This window comes from Gopherus flavomarginatus, chromosome 9 (genome assembly GCF_025201925.1).
Source record: "Gopherus flavomarginatus isolate rGopFla2 chromosome 9, rGopFla2.mat.asm, whole genome shotgun sequence".
Classification (NCBI taxonomy): domain Eukaryota; kingdom Metazoa; phylum Chordata; order Testudines; family Testudinidae; genus Gopherus; species Gopherus flavomarginatus.
Genome location: NC_066625.1, coordinates 24421670 through 24449129, shown reverse-complemented (window position 1 = coordinate 24449129; position 27460 = coordinate 24421670). Strand labels below are relative to the sequence as shown.

Here is a 27460-nt window from a genome sequence, read left to right as displayed (position 1 = left end):
AAAAGCACCTCACATTAAACAGAAGCAATTACTCTTCATTAGCCGCATTACAAAGTAACTATACTACAATTTGTACGTACATTCGTTATACTACAAGGACTACTGGATTGTTGTACTATCAGTATTTTACGTGAGTGACCCATATAATTAGACACTAGGAGTTATAAAATCCCACTGAAACAGAACTGTGATACAACCTGTTGAAACACTGCCAGTTGAAGTAAAATTGTGCCCATCAGGAAACCAACAAAAGGAAGATGTTGGCTCTAAGTTTAATAATGTATTTATACTGTTTGAAAGGTGTCAGACCTTCTGTCAAACTCCTACTAGAGCAAGAAGAGGGGAAACATTAGATAAACTTGAATGACGCGGTACAGATCTAAGTGCCACACTCAGTTTGTTCCTGCCAGTGAAGGGAACTCTAGGAAGGCACATGGAGCACTGTCTATCCATGCCAGAAGAAAGACAGGAGGTCATGGATGTGGTTTAATTGGGCCACAACTCCATTCACTTGTAATATGCACCCAGCAATAAATTGCACAGTATAGGGAAGAGGGGGTCAGCTCCCCACTGGTCCAGACATAGGAGACCCAATCTCCACTAGGTCCCCTGATGTCCACAGATTCCCTCTTTTATTTTTAAACTAAGGTGAGCCATATTTGCCTGCAGTGTCTGCTCCCAGACTGCCACAGAGCCTATAAGGTTGCAGTGGGTACAGCAGAGATGATAAAAAGATTTACATAAACTGTTAGGCTAATACCTTCTCATGCCTCCAAGTTCAAATTCACGAATTATCATTCCTTGTCTGAAGCTGCACAATGGAACTATAATGCTTCAAAACATGTCTGGTTACATGTAGCAGAGCCTGTACTCAGTCCTCCCCACTCTCAGATGGTGGTCACTTGTTGAAATAGACCCAAGTATTTCTTTGAAGTCTGGAGAGCATTCACATCAAGGAGTTTGGACATGACCCATCCCCTGGTCAGTTTCCTTAAGCAGTTACTAGTTCATTTTTCAAAACTCTATCAAACCACTTGCTTTGGTGGGCCCATAAGACAAATTTAACTATATAAAATGTATGAGATGATGATGCTACTATGAGGATCATTGGCTATGTCTTATACCACTTTTCCCTTGAGCTGTCTCATACTAATACTGACCTCACAGTGTGTTATCAAAGTGATTTTTCCACAGGTTAATATATAATTGGTAGACTATTGCACATTTAAAAATAACACTTAAGATTTTAGTGATGGTTAGTGAGCAGAATGTTCCTCACAAAATTCAGATTTACAGGTTTAGTTCACACTGCAGGATTAAATTTAATTCATGTCAATGAATATAAAGAAATACATCATGTGATATGTGAAACTCTCTCTGCAGGGCTATCATGTTTGCTGAGACTACAGTAACTCATTCTTGATCATACAAATTCAGCTCGGAAACTGATTCAACAACATTTAGGCAAACTGGGGCTCCAATCTTGCATTCTGTGTGTACCCCAGATGTGGATCTCATGGGACTTCATGGATTTCAATGGGAGCTTAGGTTTCCCAAGCAGTGCACAATCAAGCATTAAAAATTTAAAATACACCGGTCATACCTCTGCTTATTTTTCCTAGGCCCTGATACAGCAAGCATTTTCTTAGTCCTAGGTTATGGCATGTTACTCACAATTAACTTGATTAATAATCCCACTCTTTTCAAATATGTGCATAAAGTTGATAGAATCTGGCCCTCAGTAAATGCACTTTCAATGGGAATACTATAAGAGTGAAGATTTGTAGGATCAATCTCATGATATATTTATTTATGTTCTAGATCATCACATTCTACAGCATTAGCATTTATCAAAGAAAACAGAATTACTTACTAGCTACAGTGCATTTTGTTTCATGGAGCACATTCCTTGGGCATGGAGGTTTATGTGCGCCAATAAGAACTTAGCCCTCAGTATAATTAAATGCATTCTAGATGCAGTCAAGATTCAGAACCTCAAGCCAAATTTTGAAAGGATTAAGATTAATACTTGAAAGGAATTTAACAGTGTGTTTTAACAAAAAATATTTTGCAACAAATATTGACCATTTATAACTTTACTGCCAGGCAGATTATTATTATTATTATTTTGGCTGATAGAGAGAGCAGGGCATGTCATTTTAATTAGCACTCAAAAAAATACTTTTAAAACATGAAATTATTCAAATTGATAAAAATGCCAAGGGGTTTCTAGATTGTGTTTGGATTTTTAAATGTATCCAAATTTAGGAAAGATTGTGGAGTTTACTCACTCCTCCAGAGTGAGCTCAGTTTAATTAGTGAACTCGGAAGAAATTGCAGAGCAGTCTCCAAAAATTCTTTGATCCACATGGCATACCATGACCAATATTCTGCTCTCCCAATGCATACAGAAATCCTAGTGATAACAAAACGATAGACTTGTGTCACCAATATCAATGGTAATATTGCCCATACAGAGAGAGCAGATTATCATAGCTGAGTATATTTGCTGCCATAGGTCACAAAAGATAATTTTCTTATCTGAACTGAGCATAGAAAATGTTAGTGCCCACTCTTAGATCATCACATTAGGTGATTTCAGATTTGTCAAGGTTTTGAAAGCTGGGAACCATATATCATTGGGGCTTATTTGATAGGATATAATTTTAAAAGTCAGTTAGGACATAAGAAAATAAAGATGCCTTGACTGAAAAAGTGTTCGTGAAATAGTATCTTGAAAGGGGAGGAAACTAAAACAAGCAAGACTATTATACAATAAGGACCCAATTCTGATGTTAATGGCAGTAGATGGTGGTTAAATGACAGAAAAATTTAAATTTTAAATATTAAACTCCACTTTAAAAATATTTACACCCTCTAAATTGCCATGTGTGTTATCTATATGATAAGATTCCAGGAGTGTCACTCTGCATGTCATTCTGAAGCTTAAAATGGCTGTTGAGTCACTATGAAATGATAGGAACAGCTATAAGCATAGTTGAGAGCTCTCTTTGTTTAGAATATCACCAAGTTGAATCATCACTGGGTTTTGCGGCCTGCTACTGTCCAATTTTTAAATTCTCAGCCATTTTGACTTTGCAAATGACACCCAAACAACAGCAAGGCATGTGTCTATGCCATGCCAACTGTCCAAGACCATTGTGATATCTGAAGTATATTCGGATCACTCCCCTTACTTTGCATGCAAACATTTCATTGGTTGTATGAGGGAGACTGCACAGATGGTGGATTACTTGGCATAACGGCCACACCTGTGCCATCACATGGGCTGTCAGCAATTAGTTCTGCGTTAACAGGTGTACCTTCAGGATGTAGTAGTACTAACACAATTATTAGAGCTGGCTGGAACATTTTAGACACAGTATATTTTTGTCTTAAATATGCTGTTTCATCAAAGCGGAAATGTTTTGCAGAGATTGGCTGATTTTGACAAGTTTTTGACAGGAAGGTTTCTGAGGTCCTGTGTGGCTTCTCTAGTCACTTTTGATAAGGCAGACAGACACCCGTGAATTGAAAACCTGACCTTTTTGATCCAAAAATAATAATGTTTTGAGGCAATTCTGTTTCGCAAAAATATTTGAGAGGTTTTGTTGTTATTCCAATGCAAAACAAAAACAAATTTCAAAACCTCCAAAGCTGTTGCAAAATGGAATGGTGATCCCACAGCCAGATCTAATACCTATCATGAAAATACTGCACACTTACAGAAAGCCTTACATCCGATGACTTCAAATCACTAATGAATGAAGATTCAACATCCCTAATAGGCAGGTATTGCTATCCCTGTTTTACTGAAAGAAAAACTAAGTACAACTGACCTACTTAAGGTCACTCAAGATTTCCAGAACAAAACCAGGAGTAGAACCCATAAGCCCAGATACCTAGTTTTGTGTTTTAGCCACATGATCATCGTTCTCCTACCTTCAGACAGTGGCATGCACACATGAAAGTATATGCTGCACATACACAGCCTAATATACACATTCTGTTGAAATTGAACACATACTATGTCCCCAATCTATTTTGAGGGGTTGCCTACATTTATAGTCAGAATAGCAGTGCATTGACATCAACAAACCAGGAATTCAGAAGTGTTTCACAGGAGCAGGAGCTGCACTGAAATTCACTCTTTGTGCCTTTCAGTACATTAACAGGCAGACATATGCTCACCTTCTCCCACTTCCGGTCCTTGTTCAGCACTATCACCACCAGCTTTGGGTGTGCCTGGTAGCCATCTTCTGTGAAGGACAAATCTTTACCTTCCCAAGTCACATTCATCATAAACCTAGCAAAAAGAAAAAAAAAGTTCAGTGAAAAATGTATGAGCTGTCCAACAGTTAATGAGCAAGCTAATTCAATCATCAGAACAATCCTGATGAAATACACACACATTAAATCCCATCACTGCTGTGAAAATCCTAGGTCTGCAGCTGGAGTCTCTGGGGTATTCCCTGAAGGGAAGAGAAAGCAAAGTACAATATAGGCTTGACTTGCACTGCAGAGGAAGATGGTTATTTCCCACCTTGTTACTGAATTTGCTTTTCATCAATCTATCATAATTTGGTTGAAGGTAGGAGAACAATAAAATGCATTACGGATATGATGTGACCTCTTAATGCACAAGAGTATAGATGAAAACCATCCAGTTCAACGTAATTCAAATAAGTTCATACAGATTTGTTATTACATATTGTTTAGGCCAAGAAACAAACTGTTTATTTGATTCTACATTTAACATTTGCTCATGCTTCTATATTTCATATCCTTAGCTGTAACTTCATTGTGGTTTAATTAAACCTGTTACCAAAGAGGAACTATGTGCTCCAACTGTATTAATACTGACATTATCATTAATCATATTTTATATTTGCTTATAATGAAATATGCAAAAAATGTGACTCACACATTTTATCTCCATTTACATCAATAAAAAGAATACAATAGAGGAATGCTACCACCTTTCTGTTATACAGATCAATTGGAATGTTAGATCACGCTAACAAATATTTTAAAGCAACTTAATATCATACCTTACTATGGCCTTGAAACCTGACCTGAACTCGATGGCCTCCGATAGGGTAGGCTCTCATCACCTCCTACAGTGGCTTCATGCCCTGCTCCTGCTCACCACTGCCATCTTGTTGCACTGTGTGTGCTGCGGAGTGAGTGTCCTGATACATCACAGTGAGGTGGCCGGCAGGAGTGGGTCATGCAGCCACTGTCACCCTTATCCCACAGGCAGGAGGCAACCAGAGATGGATTGTGGGTATGAGGAGCAGAAAGTCTCCACCAGGCGAAAACCCAAGGATGAGGCAGAAGTGGTGCTGACACATGCTCTAGAAGGAGCATTGGGTCTGAAAAGGATTTGACACTGTCAAGTTGGGTTCAAAGTCAGCTGTTCCCAGGTCAGTGTTGGGTCTGGGTAGAGCTTTAAAATTAGGCTTACCCCAGCTCCTATTTTCTCTCTTTCCAATTTCCTCTCCCTCTCCTTCATTCTCAACTATTCTATTTGCATTTCTCTGTGTTTGTTTGAATGGGCCAAGGTTCCCAACCAATCCAAGTAACTCTGCATGACTGTCCTGTCATCATCATCATTTACCAGTCTTGGTTTCATCCATACATTTTATCAGCAGTGAGTTTATAGCTGCTTCTAGATTGTTAATGAATATGTTGAATACCATCAAACCTAGTACCAGTCTCTGTGATGAGCCACTAGAAACACCCCTATTCAGTGATTATTCCCCACTGAGAACTATTTTTGACATCTGTCAGTTAGCCAATTCTTAACCCATTTAACATATGCTCTATTGGTATCATAGTACTAATTTCTTGATCAGAGTTGTGCAATATTGCAAAATGCCTTACAAAAGTCTTAAGTATTTTACATCTATGAAGTTACTTTAATCAATCAAACTTGCAGTCTCACCAAAGAGTGAGAGCAGGTTTATTTCATAAGTTCAATTTTCTGCTAAACAATGTTGACTGGCGTTAATTATATCCCTGTTCATTAATTCTTAATCAACTGACTCCCACATCAGCTTTTCCACTATTTTGCCTGGATTGATGTCAGGCTAACTAGCCTATAGTTACCTGTGTCATCCTGCTTACCCTTTTTGAACACTGGCACATTAGCACTCTTCCAGTCTTTTGAAATTTTCCCCTTAATTCAAGATCTATTAAAGCTGAACATCAGCAGTCCAGAGCTCTCCTTGGCCAACTCTTTTAGGACTGTTGGGTACAAGTTATCTGGGCCTTTTGATTGAAAAGTGTTTATCACTAGTAGAGATTCTTTAACATCTTCCTTAACTACTAATGGACTGGAAAATACTTAATTATTCTCATATTATTTATGAGAGTAATGTATTGACCGCGTCTGCCTTTTCTGCATCATCATTAACTATTTTACCATCTCAATCTAGTAGTGGGCTTTATAACCATTGCTAGGATTTCTTTTTTCCTAATGTGCTTAAACTTCTCCTTATTGTCCTTAGCCCTTGCAGACATGGATTTTTTTCTCATATCCTTAGCTTCCCATATCAGTTTTCTGCATTTTAAAGCAGTCAATATAAATCAGATGTTATCCATTTCCTCTTTCTCTATTTGTTATATATTGCTTTTTATTTCTAATTGCTGCCTTCATTTCACTACTGAATTAGGAAGGGCTTTTAGACAAAGTTGTCCCTTTCCTTCATTGTGGAACCATAGCTTTTCTAGCCATATAATAAGCTCTTCTTCAAGAGCTCTATATTTTCATTCACAATTTTTCTCTAAATGTTTCTGCCCAGCCAATTTTGCTCGGTTTTCCTCAGCTTTAAGAAATTAGCCCTTTTGAAGCACGTACATTACAAACCTCTAGTGAAGAGCTAATGTAGAGCAATTCTGACTGTTGAGCCCTCAGTTACAAATTCAATACAAATAAAATCCGTTTCCCCATTCTTATCTGTGCAGATCCCCAGCAACAGTAGAAATTGTATGTTTCTGCTGTGTAAAAACAGCAAGATTAAAACAGTGCATGCCTGAGGAGATCAGCACACTCTACTCACCCACAGCACATCTCATGCAGAAGGGAAGACTGAATTGTGCCAGATGCTTTGGCTCTGGAAAGAGGCAGGGACAAGTCTACATAGAGAAGCGACTCAAATACAATTTATCTGGTGCTTCTACCTACATGGGTGTCAAGGGCAAACATCAGAGATCATCCTTCTTTTACCATCCTCTCCTGTTGTTCCTCAGACTCCTTTATTGGGTCTTGGTTCATTCAAAGGAACTTGTAAGATCTTTGGAGCAGCTACCATACTTCCTGAGTGTTTGGAGAGCAGCTAATGCAATGGGCCCTTAACCCTGCCTGGAGCACTTTGGGCAGTACCATAATGCAAACAAACAAACAATCTGGCCCTGAGATTGGAGATGCTCTGTACTCCCACAGCACAACTTGTGGGTAGGCCTGTCACATTAGCTAAATCAGTATGACTCCTCCAAAACATAACATAGAAAAGCTGACGTGCATTGGGGATGGTAGTTAGCCATATCTGCCTTTGTAACAAATCTGTGAAAATATATTTTCATAACATACTGTACAGGTTATGATCAGAGCTATACTTCAATCCATTCGAAGGATGTGCCACCATACATTACCCCCTTTTTGATAAATTTCTAAATGCTGAATAATGGGTCCAAGACTTACTATCATTTTAAGACAACAACATCCATCTGCTCAGTTTCACATTATAGCATTACCATTTGATATTAGCCACTCTCCTGGATAGTAATTTACATGCTTGCAGTATTATTCATCTAGGTCTCATCTATTAAAAATGTTTTAGGGACATTTTCTCCAAATTCTCTACATAAAAATCAACTTCCAAACCATACACAGAGGACAAGTATATTATTCTCCTATGCAATAATGGAAATAGTATATGTCATAACTTTTCCTCTCCTGTATGGGCTTGGGTCAGATCCTTATCCCTAGTCCAGCTCGGGTAAGCCACATAAACCGGGTTTGAGCAGCACAAAGGGGAACTAAAAGCTCCTAACAGGCCTGACAAACTCACTACACATTGCTGGCATAGTATTTATCTATAAAGAATGTTATCACACATATTAAATGAAATCCAGTGACACACTGGTCATGAATATCATTGTGAGATATATGCAGAGATTATACTTAAAAAGTTATGCGTATGTACTGAAAATATATCCCGAGAGTCACAAAAAGGCATCCTTTAAAAATTGGAAGTCAAATCCTAGTGTGGAAACTAGAAAGGAGAATAACCTCTGGCAAGTCAAGTGTAAAAATATAAATATGAAGATGAAAAAAGGATTTGAAGAGCAACTAGTGAAAGAAACAAACTAACTGTAATTTTTTATTTTAGTGTATCAGAAGCAGGATGTCTGCCAAACAATTAATGGGGTCACTGGACAATCAAGGTGCTAAAGGAGGACTCAAAGAAGACTAGGCTGTTGTGGCAAAGCTCAATAAATTCTTTGCAACAGTCTTCACTGAAGAGGATTTGAGGGAGATTCCCATACCTGAACAATTCTTTTTAGATGACAAATCTGAGGAAACTGTCCCAGACAGAGTTATCAATAGCAGAGGTTTTGGAACAAATTGACAAATTAAACAGTAATAACTCACCAGGACCCGATGGTATTCACTCAAGAGTTCTGCAGGAACTCAAACATGGAGTTGCAGAATTACTAAGTGTAGTATGTAACCTATTGCTTAAATCAGCTTCTGTACCAGATGACGGGAGGATAGCTAATGTAATGACAATTTTTCAAAAAGACTCTAGCGTGATCCTGAAAATTACAGGCCTGTAAACCTAACTTTAATATCAGGCAAACTGGTTGAAACGATGGTAAAAAACAGAAATTTGAGACTCATAGATGAACATAATACATTGCGAAAGAATCAACATGCCTTTTGTAATGGGAAATCATGTCTCCCCAATCTATAAGAATTCTTTGAGGAAGTCCACAAACATGGGGACAAGGATGATCCAGTTGACACAATGTACTCGGACTTTCAGAAAGCCTTTGACAAGGTACCCACTCCTGCAAGGGGGAAATACAGATGGTGACCTAGCCGGAGGCCTGAGTCATGAAGAGGATGCTGCGGTATTTGGACTGAGGTGGGTCTGCAAATGGAGAAGACAACGGGTGAGGCATCACCAGGAGAGGGGGCCGCAACTGGGAGAGCTAATCCCTGTGATAGTGAAAAGGAGAGGCTGCTGTGGTGAGCAGACCTTCACAGTACCCCATCATCTGTACCCCATCACCTGTTTGAACTCAATGCTAATAAAAAACAGGGACATGTGAAGGCAACAGGCACCAGAGAATAAACACTGTGAGGGTTACTGACCCTGGGGACAAAAACAATGGCTTTGGGGGAACATAAAAGGGGAAGGCAAAAGGACACATCTTCATCCTTCACCGAGGAAGCAAAAAGAACAGCACTTTTTGCATTCATGAATGCTGCATCCTGGCCATGTGTGATAGTTACACTGGGAGATTGCATTAGATGAGAAATTGCTTTCAACAAGAATTTAGCCTGTTAAAATTAAGTTTAGACTCTAAGAAGTATGTTATACCTTTTGATTTACATGTATCCTATTCTTATTCTCCTTGCTCACTATCTCTTGCATCTTAATCTTTTTTAATACAGATATTTGTTTTCACTGTAAAAAGATTACAGTGCTATGTTATAAAAGACCTGATCCTGAGTTGTTCTAGTTAATCTGTGCGTACATTGTCTCTTTGGGGACAGTGTACTTGGTAATTACTGTGAGTGTCTACTGACAAGGGCTGGATATTGAGAGGAACTCAGGGGTGTACTTGCCACCAGCCTGCATGGAGACAGCGAGGTCTCCAGAGAGCTGGAAGTCAGTGTTTGCAAGAAAGATGCTGTTGGTTTCAGGGAGCTGAAGCACAGAAGACCTAGACAAGACAGCTTCACGCTAAGAGTAGGTAGTGGCAAGATACCTCACAACCCTGAGTACCCCAGGGGAGTGTCACATTGTACTTTCAGCAACAGATTAAGCACCTGCTAACTCTTGTGAAAGCTACCACCTGCCTAGCCTTCACTAGGACTTGACCTTGTGTTAGCTAACTTTTGTTAGCTACTTTTGCTGGCACAAGTGCTGTCTTTCTAAAATTTTAGAATGAAGGTAACATAGCTAATCCTCCCATGGGGAACTCATTCTCTTATTTCTCAATCATCCTCCATTTCTGATGGATCTTTCACTGATACTATTAGGATAGGTCTCCATTGGAGATGAAGGTGTAATTTCCACCATTTTATATATATAAACACACACACACATATCCTGGTTGAGCTAGTGCACTAAAATAGCACTGTAGCCGTGGCTGCATGGGCAGTGGCTAGCTGCCCTGAAGTACAAACCAGTCTGTATGAACCCTAGGTATGTATTTAGGTTGCTTGCTGGTTTCACCACTCATGCAACCATGACTACTATTTGTAGCACGCTAGTTTGATCAGGGCTAGCAAAGGTATGTCTACTTGAGCTTGAAGTTATACCTTCAGCTCCGGTGTAGACATACCCTTAGGTTATCTGACTGTAGTCTCTTTAGTTCATCCTATCTGTCTGATGCAGGCAGGGCCAGTGCAAGAATGTTTTGTGCCCTAGACGAAACTTCCATCTTGTGCCCTCCCCCACCCCGAGCCCCTGCCCTGACCGCCCCCCCCCCCGGCAGCTCCTCCCCTCCGCCCTGAGGCGTCCCCCTCCGTGGCAGCTCTCCCACCTGCCCTGAGGCGCCCTTCTTGCGGCAGGGGGTGGGAGAAGTGAAGCAGCTCACCCCTGCCCCACCTCCTCCCTGAGCACGCCGTGACAGCTTCACTTCTCCCGCCTCCCAGGCTTGTGGCACCAATCAGCTTAGATGCCACAAGCCTGGGAGGTGGGAGAAGTGAAGCGGCCATGGCGTGCTCAGGGAGGAGGCGGAGCAGGGGTGAGCTGGGGCAGAGAGTTCCCCTGCGTGCCGCCCCCCTCCCTTACTTGCTGTAGGCGGCCCTCCCCACGCTCCCCTGCCCCAGATCCCTCTGCCTAAATGCCGGTGGCGACCGGAGCAGCCGAAGATCTGGATGCCCCGGTTGCTGCCAAAGAAAATGGCGCCCCCCAAATGCCAGTGCCCTAGGCGACCACCTAGGTCGCCTAAATGGTTGCACAGGCCCTGGATGCAGGGATCGGCAACCTTTGGCACATTTATCCTGGTGAGCTGGGCTGGTTTGTTTACTTGCTGCATCTACTTGTTTACTTGCTGCATCTACAGGTTCGGCCAATCACAGGCCTACCCCTGTTATAGAGGTATACCTAACTGTCCTCAAGGAGTTTCACAATATACGGCTATGTTTGAAGCCCCAGGTGACTCTTATCAATCAGCACAACCCACGACATGCACCATTTCCCGCAGACCCCATTGGTCTGGGACAATGAACTGCAGAGTGGCTGCAGTTCATTGTCCCAGACCAATGGGGTCTGCGGGAAATGGTGCATGTCGTGGGTTGTGCTGATTGATAAGAGTCACCTGGGGCTTCAAACATAGCCGTATATTGTGAAACTCCTTGAGGACAGTTAGGTATACCTCTATAACAGGGGTAGGCATCATTCTCATCCCATCAAAGTTTATTGATGCTTCCTCCTACATAATCTTTAACATTATTAGGACTGAAACTAGGTACCCTGCTATCATCCAGGTTCTTATGTAGGCCAAACAACTGGAAAGGAAAGCAGACAAGCTGCAATATCAGGATTCCACAAAAGACATTTAAGCTATATGTTATCATTATTCTGATGATACTACAACCTAAACCACCACTTTAGTCCCTCCAGAAACTTCACATGTGTGTTAAGCAGGAGTGACAAAAGTATGACCCAGTGAAAATGCACAGAGAAAGTTCTCAGGGCAGATGAGCAGTCACCCAACACCACTCTTGAGTCCCTCAAAGGAAAAGAGTATAAAATGGGTGACTCCATTTATCAATGCCAGAATCCACAGACAATTTATTAAACTTCAGGCTGATTCTTCTGGATCTCTTAACTTTGAACTGATCTTTGTTCATCTCAAGTAGGTCAGACAATAAGGCCAGCACAATTTTTAAAGCATTTAAAGCATATGGAGACCTGAACGTAAGACTGAAATGGAATGAGAAGATTTGATGATTCCAGATATTGCCAAACATTCATCACCACAGCCATCTCATCAACCTTGCCGAAGAAGTTCAGGGTAAAGACCTAGAAACAGTAAGCCAGACTGTCAAAATCATGACAAGGCCACGGATGGGATTCCCAAAGTGTCTGAGTCACACTGGAGCACAGGTGTCATTGAAAATAAATAAGTCTTTTGCTCCTATGTCACTCAGTCACTTTGGAAAATCCCATCATAAATGAATAGACACTGACATCCACTTTGCCTAAGGGAGGCACTAACAATGGATCCATTCATCTTGGCTAGATTTGACCATTTCTTATCACATTTAAGTGAAATTAGCATTTGTGAAAGATCCTAAAATCACACCCCTGGAGATTGAAGTCATGTATTTACCCACAGAAGACACACAGTCTGAGCAATGGGGTTCCCACTGCTTTGTTCCTGAAGAAAGTGTCAGAACTGGCTTCTCAGGAAAGCTCTGAGTTGATTACTGCACAATAGGTTGATCTGTTACTCAATGTGGTGTTCTTTCAAGGTGGAACTCACCTCACTGGTAAAAGAGAGAGTTTCTGACACTTCAGTTTTTCAATCTTTTTAATATTTCATCCCCAACTGGCCAAACCTTATACCCAAAGCACTGGGAGAAGCACTTCAAAAGGGAATAGAATAAAAATAAACCTGTTGGGTGTCACTTATGAGGAATGTTTGAAGAGCACCAGCCCAGGAAAGAGAAATATAGAAAAATGTTTTAGCTCTTTACAGTCAGACACCAGGAGACAGGGCACTAGACTAAATTCAAGTTAGTGCAGAAACAGACACACTACAACCTACCTACTTTTCAGGTTGATAGTTTCAGCATCTCTCATTGGCTTCAGTGTCCCGCTCCCCACCCCCTTGCCAGGATTCAGAACCTTTTTTGGGGGGTGGGGGTGGGGGTGGGAGGGAGAGATGCAGCCATTGTGCAGACATACTGAGAACAAACTGCTTCCACTGTGCCAGGGTCAGAAAAGAAGGTGAGCAATAGCCATTTTTACTGCTTCTGAAAGCACAGATGCTGGTAAGAGACTGAGCTATTACAGTCTGCAGGCCAGGCTACCTTGGACTGTAATACTATCCAAACCCCGATGTTGTGCCTGGATGGGAGACCAACAAAAATAAAGTGTTGCAGGAAGAGTTGGTTCAATAGTTGGTGCTCTTCTGTCAAGTCTCACAGAATCACATCCGATTCCCCACATTGTGTTAAAGGTCACTCTGCTCCAGGATATAACATCTTTCAGATGAAATTCAAGGTCATGAATGTCTGAGAGATTGCTGTGGACCCTATCACACTTTTCACAAGAGGTGAACTATTAGCCCGAGTCACAATCTGCTTTCCTACATTTACCCCAAATTTTCAGTTATATAAGGTCACTCTTTATGAACTGAACTTTTGTGTAAACATGCACTAGGGAACTTTCAGTGTGCACCAGCAGGGTCTACACAGGCCAGTTAGTGCACAAACACATTTGTGTGCTATAGAATTCACACCTCACTGGTGTGCATTACTGTACCATGAAGACAAGTCCTCAGCCTTTTAATTGGGCAGCCATTAAAAGTACCTCTGAGCTGGATCTTGGTTCTATTGACGTTAGTAGGAGTTTTGCCATTAATTTTTGATTGAGCCCATTCCTGTTACTTTGTATGTAACTGCATTGAGTCTTCCAATATTTGTGACATAATATACATTTGTATGTGAATGAAAGTCCAGATGCCACTGGAAGGGACACCATATAATGCCTTTAATAAATAAGTTCAGGAGGCTAAGGTATGATTTTTGCTTTCAGGATTGGAATAGCTGAGACAATAGCGTATTTCATTCCCGAGGAAGGTGAAAGCATCTCATCTCTCTCAACAGTGAGCCTTGTGGAAATGGTGCCTGCTAGCCTCAAACTATGAATTTCAAAACTTCTGTCTTTAAGAGTCTTCTTCTTGTAATTACAAGAGAAATTTGCTTTCAGCTGTAGTTCAGAAAAGCAATAAGGACATCTAGTGGCCAGCTGAGTTAATGACAGATTAGGCTTCTCATCCTCACCAAAAGAATACACAGGGGCCATGAATCCATGACAAGAACCATAATATAATTCCAGTTCTTTCTTATAATGAAATGTTAGTATGAGCGATGAATGACAGGTCACAGTGAGGAAGATGGTTACAGTCTAATCCAACAATTTGCAGTTCTGTTTGGTTTCCAGTTGCCCTAAAACTGACATTTGGAAACTCCTGTTGCCTTCTTGCCAACATTAATTTTAACAGCCTGAGTTGTTTTAAAGAGTAGCACTGATCCCACATGGCTCAACAAGAAAACTGAATCTCAGAATAATACTCAGAGCATAATATGAATAGGAATTCTGAAACTCATGTAACATCTAACTCCAAAATAAATCATTTGTCTTGGAAGAACTAGTTTAGCAGGCAACGAGTGAAAGTTATTACTAAAACAAGATATATCATTGCTAAACTAAATGTGAGCACTAACAGAATTCAATGATGATTAGGAAATAGAATACATGTTCAAAGAGATGATGAGTCCTTGGGATCCCTTGCTACCTGAACTTCAGCCACTAATTTCCTGGCCTCATCTTTCCACCAACAAACCGATAAACGCAATAAATGTCTCAGGTGCCATCATCTGGGACCATCATTTTTTATCTGCGGTCTCCCTCACTAGCTAGCATTGCAATTCCAAAACAACTGCAGGCAATGCACAGAAAGCGAGAGAGGGTGGAGGCTCAAAAAAATATGGATTGCATCAAAATCTTTTTTCTTGGAAAAGAAGGAATTTCTAAATTTCAAAGCTGCTCACATCTTGCAGGAAACATGATTGCCAATATTTCAGTTTCCTCCAACTAATATGAATCAGCCACTTTAATAATCAAGGAAGAGAGACTGTTTTGCTTGGCATTCACCCAGTACTGAAGCTTATAAAACTTGGATCCACTCCCACTTTCTATCTTTGTTTCTTCGTTTCGCTGAAACCATGAATTATTGAGCTTCCTTAACATGGTTTTATGTGAGACCTTTCTAATTCTGGAAAAACTTATCAACAGGTACACCAGAAATATATATTATCAGAGATAAGCAATTAAAGCAGCAATTAAAAAGTAAGCTAATGAAACTCAGGGACCTGTATATGGCATACTATATAAACTGCACAGGATATCATGAAAAACTCCAATGACCTGACTTGTTTACTTTTAATCACTCTTCCCTTTTGTATTTAACTTAATCTGTTTTAAGATCTGATGCATTTCTAGAGTGTAGCTCTTAACTACATACAACTGTATACGTTTGATTTTTTTTTTAATTTTTAAGGTCTTATAATATGGACCTTTCTCTTTTCTTTTTAATTTCAAATTCTTCCAAGTGGTAACCAGGAAGTGTTCCCTGGGTACATCTTGTCTGTGATATCCTGGTTTTGAGGGAGTTGTAGAATTCCAGGCCTGGGGCCAGCACAGGATGAATCCATTTTGGGAACAATGTGCTCAGTGGCTGTGAAAAAGGAGTGGCATGCCAACTATCTACGCCGCCTGCCAGCTGCTCCTTAAAGTGTAAGTTGCATCAACTCTGGAGAAGTCATGTTACCCAGGATTGTACGAAATCAGCAGCAAAGCATAGGACAGGATAAAAAGGCTGAGGGTAACTGGATAAAACTTGAAAAGTATGGTTCAGCATTCTAGCCAGCAATTTTGGTCATTACAGGCTAGCAATAGTGCAGCATAACTCAGACTCGGACTTTATGGCCAAAAGGAACCATCATGATCATCTTGTCTAACCTTCTGCACATTGCAGGCCACAGAACCTCACCCATCCACTCCTGTAATAGACCCCAACCTCTGGCTGAGTTACTGAAGTCCTCAAATCATGATTTAAAGACTTCAAGTTACAGAGAATCCACCTTTTACACTACTTTAAACCTGCAAATGACTTATACCCCATGCTGCCGAGGAAGGTGAAAAAACCCCAGAGTCTCTGCCAATCTGACCCATGCAAAATTCCTTCCCAACCCCAAATCAGTTAAACCCTGAACATGTGGGCAAGACCCAGCAGCCAGATACCTGGGAATGAATTTTCTGTAGTAACTCAGAGCTCTCCCCATCTAGTGTGCCAACACTGGCCATGGAAATATTTGCAGCTACCAACAGTCACCAACTTTGGAAATTCAATAGGTGTAGTTAGCCGGCATTATTATTCATAATTCATGCTTTGCAAAAAATAGTGAATTTTTTACATTAATTCTTTTGCCATTTGGGGTAACCTTCCATCTCCAAACATAGCTTTTCTGTGAAATCTGATCAAATATCCTTTTTTACATACTAAAAAGCAAGAATGTGCCAATTTTTAAATGTTGCATTTCAATGCCAGCTTCAAGTGCATTTGTGCCAAATTCTGGGGAAAAGAGGCACATAGTTAAGTTGCAAAAAGTGGCAATTCCTCCATAAAATGGGCCTACTTTTAAATTCCTAAAGAACCTTTTGTTGTGACTCTTTCATACTCTCTGTTATCTACATTGGCCTAATTTGGCACAGAAAAGTGTTGTTTACATTTTGAGTAATTATAAAAACACATTACTTCTAGTAGTCGGCCAGCACCCATGATATGTCACTATCCAGTGGGCTTTTAGCTGGATGAGTGTCGCCACATGCAACTCCTGTTGGGCTGGTGGAATATGAGAAGAGTTCCAGCTGATTAACACCACTCTTCAGAAAGCATTGGGAGCAACTAGAGTTTGTGCATTAGTCAAAGATGCTAATATAGCTTGCAGTGTTTAAAACAGGCTCTTCAGTAGTGAGCTACACTTGCCACACAATCCGATTAGTTAATTACTATGCCATGGTTGCCAATAAGGAGCCATCATCCATGCAAAAACAAACTAGAGAAAGTTAAGAACTATTTGATCATCTAATCCATCCCCTGCCATCAGGGAATGGTTCACTGCAGTGTATTTCTCAGGCATTTGTTCAGTTTAGATATAATTTCTTTAAGATCACCTAGGGTACCCTGGAAGTGGGTTGTTTAACATTAAGTTGGTAGGACCGGCAGCCTGGCACTCATTTGACGGTTCTCATCTATGCAACTAGCACTTTCTGAAGATCTGCCAGAGACCAGATTTGATTATCTTCAGTCACACCTTAAGGCTCACATCCTCAAAAGTGCTTTTAATTAATGAACCATCACTGCAGAAGAATAGTAGTTCCACTTGCCGTTTGGATTCCTTTTTTTAAAAATCCATTATAAGACATGATGATGAATGCTGCCTTATAAAAGTAATGAGACAGTATATCATTGATGATAGGAAAGAATTTACGTAAGCAACTGTCATTCCAAAGGACTAATTATAGCCATCAAAAATGGCAACTTGTTCAGGCATTGGACTTGCCAAAAAATAAGATACTAAACAGAAGGTATCAAGTATGCTGTCCATCTATGTAATTGTAAATATACATTGCAATTACTGAATCTTAAACGATAGTCTGGTACCAAACACAGAGGGTAAAATTAATTCCTGGCATAATCAATGGAAATGAAATGAGTCCAATTCAACTGTCGAGGGAACCTCAGAAATGAAGTAAGAAGCATTAGCAAGAAATTCTAGGATTTATTAGGAGAAAAAAGGAGTGAATTATTTCTTGTATTGACTGAAAATAAAAGTATACCCAAATATGCTTTTATCTTTCCATATTGATTTAGGACTGCACAGCAAGTGTGCTACTAGTGGCAAAATATTTTGCTCCAGATAATCCATTAAGTAATGAAACATTCTCAATCATGTAATAAATTGTGTTATGTTTATTTATCCCAATTTTTGACAGAACTTAATGAAATAAGCAAATCCTCAGTAAACTGGCTGTCAAGAGATCTGTTGCCGCATACAAGGTTACACAGATTTGTTAGATTATTCATCAAACCATTGTGTTCACGTAAAATTAGGATTGACTCAAATTCAAACAGAAAAAAAAGGAACTAATCTGGCATTGCTGGAAGCTGGAATCAAAGTACCGAACCAAATGAATTAATAACAGGGCTTGTTATATAAAAAGCCTTTCCCATGTAAGGAATGCATTGCTTTCACAGACAGGATGCAGGCTGGCAACATCGATTCGTCAAAGTGAAATCAGGGAATGAAGGTGGAGAGAGGATTCTATTGAAGACTAAGTTCCACTTAATTTTAAATTTCCAAATAAGTTGTTAGGTTGGTTTGTCTTTGTAAGCCACACTGTACAAACTAAATTATTCAAAGCAGGAAAATAGACAGGTATTTGTCAGTGTTTTGTTGGTTTGTTTACTGAATAAGGCCTTAAAGTTCATTCAGAATGGCTCCACTTCACCATGAATGTGCCTGCAGAGGAGCAGACTCAACCCTGCGGCACCTCCTGCTGGTGACTTCCGGGAATTAGCTCTTCCAGCTCCGGAGCGCCCTCTGCAGGCCGGTGATCCGCCTGTCCTCTGTCCCCGTGTCCCTCTCTGGACCCAGTACCCTTTTATCTGGGGTGCTGCCCCCTGGCAGTAACCCCTCAGTCTTAGGGTCTCCCCTACCCAGGGAACCCCCAGCCTCTATCCCCACCTTGCCTCAGTATCAGGCTATTGCCAGTCATCGTCTAGCCCCACGCCCTGGGGCAGACTGCAGTATCAGCCTACTCATCACTGGCAAGGTTGGGTTTGGACCTGCTGCCTTGGCCTACCCCTGGGCTGCCCTCGGCAACCCCCAGTACCTGTTGGCCTTATGCTAGGCCACAGCCTGGGTCTTTCCAGGCTGGAGCTCCCCAGCTCCTCTGCCTTTCCCTCCAGCCCTGCTCCACTCAGGTACCCTGTCTCTAGCTCCCTGCAGCCAGGCCCTTCTCCCTCTACAGTCAGAGGGAGACTTCCTGGGCTTCTGGCTCCCAGCCTCTTTATAGGGACCAGCTGATACTTTCCCCAATCAGCCCAAGCTTCTTGCCCCAGCCACAGCCCTCTCCTGGGCTGTTTTAAGTCCTTCAGGGCAGGAGCAGGGGACCACTCTGCTACAGTGCCTAATCTTACTATTGACTTCAACTGGACTACTTACAGGAGTAAGGGCTACTTGTATGACCAGGGTTTGAGGAAGAGCTTTGTGTGGCTCCAAGGCTTGTCTCTCTCACCAACAGAAGTTGGCCCACTAAAAGATATTATCTCACGTGCCTCATCTATCTCAGGGTTTGTAGGATCGAGTACTGTATTTCTAAGCACTGCTTTTCTCCAGAACAATTCCCTCCGCACCACCTGAGTTCTGTATTGAAGCTGGATGAAGTAGAATACAAGAATGACCACTTGTATTAGGCTTTGCACCAGCCCCCCAACAAGCTAGTGATGGGGCATGAGGACAGGACAGGGGCAGGGCACATAATCTGCATTTATATTGTGCAAGGAGTAAACAGAGGCTGTGTACACTGCTCCAGACCCACACTGTGGCCACAGATTGGGATCAGAGGGAGATTCACTACCTACCCAGCATAACCATGTAGTCACTGTAGCTATAAGTAGTTTCATGCATTTCACCGCACTTAGTAGTGTATCTATAGATGCACCTCCAAACCTCTTTGCTATTCAATAGTGAGGACAAAGAACAAAAATTATGCCATGCTCATCAAGGTACACATCAGAGCTGGTTGAAAAATGGGTAATATTTTGAAAAAAAAATTGTCCCTGATTGTTGTTCCAAAACTTTATACATTTTTACCCTATTAGAAACACTCCAATGACATGTATAAAAAACACACACACACACACACACACACACACACACACACACACACACACACTTTTTCTATTTCATGGGAAGGCACAATTTCTTATGGTGATCAGCAGGGTTTTTTGGGAGAGGGAGTTTTTGTTCAAACCGTGTTAATACACTGCATTGTTATATTAGTAACCATACTGTGTGTAATGGTATATCTTGGAGATTATGAGTGTAATGCAAGTGAGGAGGGAGCATGCCAACAAATCGGCCATTCTGTTTTTCTCAACTGCAGATTGTTACCTATGCTCCTAAATTTAATGCTACTCAAGGTAAATCTCTAGACTTGAAGCTATACATGAACTTGAAAAATATGTATGTTTAAACCAGTCATTCTGAATTTTCCTTTAAATCTTTTCTATATGGTGAGGTACTTTAGGGGAAAGCCAATTTCTTCCCACATATATTAAAAATGGACATTGATCAGCTTATCCTGATAAATTCAAGCAAACCAGCATTTTTCCTGTGTCTGAAAAAGCCAATAATAGCATCATAGGGTATGTCTACAGTACGGGATTATTCTGATTTTACATAAACCGGTTTTGTAAAACAGATTGGCGATGAGATGATGATTATCAGTCATTTTGTACCGTCTACTGCTGTCATGGGTGCTCCTGGCTGGCCTCGCTGAGATTGGCCGGGGGCACATGGACAAAAATGGGAATGACTCCCCAGGTCATTCCCTTCTTTATGTTTTGTCTAAAAATAAAGTCAGTCCTGCCTAGAATATGGGGCAAGTGTACTAGAGAACCAGAGAGCACAGCTGCTCCGTGTCAAAGCCCCAGAGATCCCGCAGAAATGATGAGCTGCATGCCATTCCAGGGGGTGCCCCTGCAACAACTCTACCCGTTGCTTCCCTCCTCCCCCAACCCTCCTGGGCTACTGTGGCAGTGTCCCCCCATTTGTGTGATGAAGTAATAAAGAATGCAGGAATAAGAAACACTGACTTTTTAGCAAGATAAAATGAGGAGGAGGAAGCCTCCAGCTGCTACAATAGGCAGGACATTAAAGGGCGGGGGAGGGAAGAGGAGCACAGCCTCCCGCTGCTATGATAGTCCAGGCAGTACAGAATCTTTTCTTTAGACATGAAAGGGGGGTGCTGTCATGGTACAATTCCCCACTCTGAACCTTCGCGTCCAAGAGATGGGGTACCAGCATGAATTCCTCTAAGCTTAATTACCAGCTTAGAACCTGTAGCGCTGCCACCAACCAGGAATTACAGTGCCTGGTACACTCTGGTCCCCCAAAAAACCTGGCCTGGGGACCCCAAGACCCAGACCCTCTGGATCTTAACTCAAGGAAAGTAAACCCTTTCCTTCACCGTTGCCTCTCTCAGATTTCCCCTCCCTGGGTTACCCTGGAAGATCACTATGATTCAAACCCCTTGAATCCTGAAACAGAGAGGAAAATGCACCTTCCCCCCTCCTTCTCTCTTCCCCTCCCAGATTCTTCCTGAGAGAAAGTAATCCTGGCACAGAGAGAAATCAGCCTCTCTCTCCCTCTTCCCTCCTTTCTCCCCATCAATTCTCTGGTGAATCCAGACCCAGTCTGGGATCTCACCAGAATAAAAAACAATTAGGTTCTTAAACAAGAAAAGCTTTTAATTAAAGAGAGAAAAACAGTAAAAATGATCTTGTAAATTTAAGATGGAATAGGTACAGGGTTTTTTAGCTATAGACACTGGGAACACTTTCCCAGCCTAAGTATACAAGTACAAATTAAAATCTTTTCAGCCAAATACCAATTTGAACTCCTTTCAGCCAAATACACATTTGAACTTCTTCCAACCAAATATACATTTGCAAATAAAGAAAACAAACATAAGCCTAACTCGCTTTATCTACCTAGTACTTACTAGTCTGAATTTATAAGCCTGTATTGGAGAGATTGGAGAGAAACCTGGTTGCACGTCTGGTCCCTCTGAGCCCCCAGAGTGAACAACAACCAAAACTAACAGCACAGCACAAAAACTTCCCTCCCTCAAGATTTGAAAGTATCCTGTCCTCTGATTGGTCCTCTGGTCAGGTGACAGCCAGGCTTACTGAACTTGTTAACCCTTTACAGTCAAAGAGATATAAAGTACTTCTGTGCTATTAAACTTTTCTTATCTGTTTATGACAGGTGCTGAAAGAGCTCAGCCTCCAGTTGCTATGATGAGGATGGTTACCAGCCGTTCTGTACCATTTGCCGGGAATGACCAGGAGTCATTCCCATTTTTACCCAGGTGCCCCCAGCCGACCTCACCGAGGCCAGCCAGGAGCACTCATGGGCTGATGATGACAATGGATAGCAGTCGTATTGTACCGTCTGCCACCAGGAAGGGAATGCTGATGTTCAGCGCTGCAGCACCCCGTCTACCAGCAGCATGCAGTAGACATAGGGTGACACTGAAAAAAAAGGCGAGAAATGATTTTTTCCCCTTTTCTTTCACGTGAGGGGGAGGGTGTAAATTGATGACATATACCTGAAACACCCGGGAAAATGTTTTTGACCCTTCAGGCACTGGGAGCTCAGTCAAGAATGCAAATGCTTTTCGGAGACTGCGGGGACTGTGGGATAGCTGGAGTCCTCAGTACCCCTCCCTCCCTCCATGAGCGTCCATTTGATTCTTTGGCTTTCCATTACACTTGTCACACAGCACTGTGCTGTGGACTCTGTATCATAGCCTGGAGATTTTTTCAAATGCTTTGTCATTTCGTCTTCTGTAACGGAGCTCTGATAGAACAGATTTGTCTCCCCATACAGCGATCAGATCCAGTATCTCCTGTACAGTCCATGCTGGAGCTCTTTTTGGATTTGGGACTGCATGGCCATCCGTGTTGATCAGAGCTGCACGCTGAGCAAACAGGAAATTAAATTCAAAAGTTTGCGGGGCTTTTCCTGTCTACCTGGCCAGTGCATCTGAGTTCAGATTGCTTTCCAGAGTGGCACAATAGTACACTGTGGGATACCGCCCAGAGGCCAATACTGTCGGTTTGTGGCCACACTAACCCTAATCTGACATGGCAATACCGATTTCAGCGCTACTCCCCTCGTTGGGGAGGAGTACAGAAATCGGTTTAAAGAGCCCTTTATATCGATATAAAGGGCTTCATTGTGTGGACGGGTGTAGGGTTAAATTGGTTTAACGCTGCTAAATTCGGTTTAAACGCGTAGTGGTAGTGTAGACCAGGCCTTAGAGTTGCAGTGAAGGGAGGAGAAAGACTGTGTGTGCTCAAGAGAGATAAAATGCCTTCAGCCAGCGCATTGCCCACAGGAGTCAAGGGGTGAAAAATTGAGAGTTTTTGCTTTGTAATAGATTTCACTTCAAAACAGATTTTCTTTTTAAAAAATCCAGAGCTTAAAGTCATCATCTAGATGTGAAAAGTAGTGTGTAAAATGTTACCTGTCTTCATTTAAGAACAAACTAAGTATAATGAAGTGGGTTTAGAATACAGTGATAGGTTTCAAGCTGAATTTGACAGTGATGATAAAAGTGAGGGTCTAAAAGCCTCTTTTTTCTTGCTTCTTTCCTGAGCTTTTTTTCATTTAGCATCAGGTATTACCTCCTGTAGGGGATTTTTTCAAGATAAAGTACTCTCCACTGAGTTCTCAGCTTCAGCGTTTGCAAGCTGTACCATGTGTGTAATTCACTGTTCTGGTGAGACATTCAGTACAGAGCAGTAAGGCATGAGTTAGGGGCCCTTAAGCCCTGTGACTATTTACAATAATTTTAGCCTTTCCTCCAAGAATGTTCATCAATACTCCTTGTTTAAATCCGTTCTTTAATATTGGCTTCATTTAATTTTTAGTTTAAAATAGAACAAGGCAGCATGAGCGGCATCCTGAAAGCCCTGAGTGCTAATCCCAGCTCAGCCACTGATTTGTTGTGTAGCCTTGGGCAAGGAAGTTAAATGGGTAACTCCATTTTACTGATGGGAAAAGTGAAGCAAATTCAACTTCTTTGCTGCACCATGGTGCTAAGAGGGTTAATGTTTCCAAAGCACTATGGAAGTGCTAAGCATTTGTATATATTGATTCTGGCATTATACAGTAAATATTAATTGAGTACTCCAGAAGAACGTTTTTTAATACAAAAATGACTAATTACAGTAACTACGTCAAGCAATTTCTTATTATTGTGACATGTCTTCTATTGATGGTAAATAGCACCCTCCCCACTCCCATTATATTCTGAAGTTTGGAAGAGAATGAATTGTCCTCCATACAGGAAAACTTATGCTCATGTTATAGGTAGACATGACTGCTTCAAACAGGAAAGTGGCTTTATTCACCATAATATATTACAGCTCCATCCACAGTAATTTGCAGGTGCATTATGCATTACATACTGTAGAGCTCATGTTACAGCCTAATTGCATTGTGGAGACACACATGTTCCCCTTGTAATCATACAGATTTAATGGCAGCACATGATCACAGACTGGAGGAATGCTGAATAGCTAGTTCATCTTCAAAGCAGTGAGTGACTGAACAGGGAAAAATGTTTCAAAACGGATCCAAGCTTTAATGCAGACTTCCACCTTGAACAGTGGTTTTTGAATACAAGATCTTCTAAAAGTGAAAGGGTCTAACTGTGAAGGGTATTCAAGACTGCAAACCTTCATGGAATTTGGGGTGCAGAGTTAATGCTGAACTTACCTTTTCAGCGTAAGCTCTAATATTAAAGTATGTGATTTAGTGTGCACAGTGTCAGTAGTTTTGGCGGGATTTTTTTAAAATGTTGACGTATACTTACTATAAGAAGAAATCAAGAGCAATAAAAACTTGGTATAGAGATTATAGTGAATCTGACATTGATTCAGATTTGTTCTGTCTTAGAATAAATGATTTTAGAAATATATTGCCAGTAGCTATGTTGCAACAGGTTGTCACCGCATAGTTTTCTGTGTGTTCCTCCTTTCCCTCCCCCATCACCCACACCCATGGAGAGAGAATTCACAGATTTTTCTGCAGCCATTCTGGTGATTTTCCACAGTTCTTTTAGCGGCTCAGCGTGGGATGGAGGAAGCTTACCACTTAGTGCAACTCCTCACCAGGGCCACACGAATTATGGAATGTGGATATGAAGAAAAAAAAAAAGCTTTACATGATACAGTATTTGGCATTTAGCAGAAACTGCTGGCGATGACGTCTACGTATACAACAGCAGCACCAAAATGGAGCCATTTTGAAAGGAAAAGCAGCTATTCCTGGATGCCATAATTTTATATACCAATTCTTAATATAAATACACATGCCTATTCTGCACATACATACCCAACACTATACAAAGCTACTATATGAAAGCATAACTCAATCTCCTTTTCTCAACCCCACTTCCCCATCCACGCCCTCCCCCCCACACACACAATTTAATTACATTCTCTATCTGAAGCAGCACAGATTCTGCAAGCAAAGTTAAAACCAGCTGACCATTAAAATAGTGTTGGAAAGTCATTCTAATTCAGTCAGTCTCCCGCAACACAGTTTTATAAACACACGGCTATAGATGTTTTAGAAGTGAATTATAACATGTTTCTGTGGTGGCCCATTAGGGGCCTTAGAAGACTTTGAAAAGCACATTTCCTTACTTCTGATAAATTCGCTCATTGACAACGGTCAGCCCTTTCACGTTTAGGAGACTGGAGTTTTAGATACCTTTAAGGGTTCTTCTGCTTTCTACCACAAAAGGACAAATATACACAATTTTTTGTTTTAAACAAGTCAGTGTTGCCATCAATCCCCTCTGTCTTTCTCTAAATTTAGGTAGCAATTATTCGCTACACTGTTTAGAATTAACCTTCTATATCCAGCATGCAGGCACTATGAATCTACTGCTTTGGGTCAGGATACTCCAGACTTAGTAGAGTTAGGTTTCTGTCCTTTGCTGAACTGTTCACCCAGTGCTATATTAATTTGAAATGAGTAACTTTGCAATACTGGACTGGCATATGTTTTCTGATCCCCAGCCAAAACAACGCAGAGCTCTGGGCTACAGATGCTGTAGCAAGCGACCAAAGTGAATGAAAGCGGACATAAAGAAAAGCTGTTTTCCACATCTGGAGGTTTACACATGCACCCTGTGTGATGTTGCACTCCATATGCTTTATGGAAATATGCTTATGAGTGTGAATATGATGTAACTGGAATATGCTTTATGCAAAAGATCTCTTGTAAGGTATCATAACAAAGGTTATAACCTACTGAACATATTCCTCCTATTTGTATGCATGTACCATTCTTGTATCTGAAGCTAGAAATATGAAGTATAACTCTGAGATCCTATTGTAATTATGCAAAGTGTGGGCCATTAATGGTGGTTTAAAATTTTGATGGCTCCCATTGACTAGGACAATTGATTGTAAATGGTTTATTTATTTGCATGCCTTCCTGTGTATGTGTGGGCCAACCCAGGAAGAATGGAGACTAGGAGGTCTTACAGTGACATGTCACCATGTCACATAATACTGGAATCCATCTTAATCCTTGTACTTTTCCATTGATGAGGCAGGGGTAGGGACAAGCATAGACAAAAGATTCCCACCTTGTGCCAAAGCTATAAAAATTCCCACCTTGTGCCCCAAAAGGGGCAGCCAGTCATGAGAAAATGCCTGCTTACCACCTGAAATGTGTGCTGGATATAACAGACTTCTTTCACAGAAGTCTTTCCTTCCTAGTCTGGGCCAAACGTGATACTGGGTAAACAATAAGCTTCTTTGGCTTCTTTCACAGACTTCTTTTTTCACAGACTATATAACTTCTGATAAATTCGCTCATTGACAACGGTCAGCCCTTTCACGTTTAGGAGACTGGCTCCTTTCTCTGTGAATTATTCAGACTCCATTTTTACTATTTTGCCTGGTTCTTTGGAAATTGTTCAATTAATAGTTTATACAAAAATATTTCAGCCTTTAGAGTGCCTAAATTCTTTCCCATAAGCACAGCTTTGAATATTTTTTATTTGTGTTGTGTGATTGGCCACTTGAATCGCGTGACTTTCTTGCCATTCTCTGACTGGACAATTCCCAAGCATACTTGTTGCATACTTGCTCCAATATATCTTGGTACTCATCACAGCATCATTCATTACACAATCATGTAAGTACAGATATTGAAGAATACAATATCCAATTACATATGCAGGGGAGAATTTAGGAAGGCAGGATGCAGTTAAGTGTGGTTCTCTCACAAATGGTTCTCTCACAAGTGGTAAGGACTTTGACTTACATTTACTCAAGCATCCCAATGCCCTTAAGACAAGACTAGAGAAGAGTTTATTGAAACTGAACAAACTGTTCCCATTTGAAGAGTGACACAATATTGCAAGGATTCTTCCATGTCAGCATGGGTTAATGCTGATGGCTTTTTACATACGTTTCTAAGGTAAAATACTTACAAGCAGAGGTAGCAAAAAACTACAATAGTAACAGACTACTATTCCTGTTATTAGTTGCCCAGATAACCCTGGACTTGTATAATTTCTTGCATCACCATTTTAAC

General features: G+C 41.0%; 1 protein-coding gene across 1 annotated transcript in view; it reads right to left on the bottom strand.

Moving 5' to 3' along the window:
- GRIN2A (glutamate ionotropic receptor NMDA type subunit 2A) overlaps window positions 1-27460 on the bottom strand; it is a 284374-nt gene that overhangs the window by 98584 nt on the left and 158330 nt on the right. Inside the window, exon 5 of the mRNA XM_050966516.1 lies at window positions 4192-4306. Coding sequence (XP_050822473.1) covers window positions 4192-4306 — 115 coding nt within the window. The remainder of the gene's footprint in view (window positions 1-4191; window positions 4307-27460) is intronic.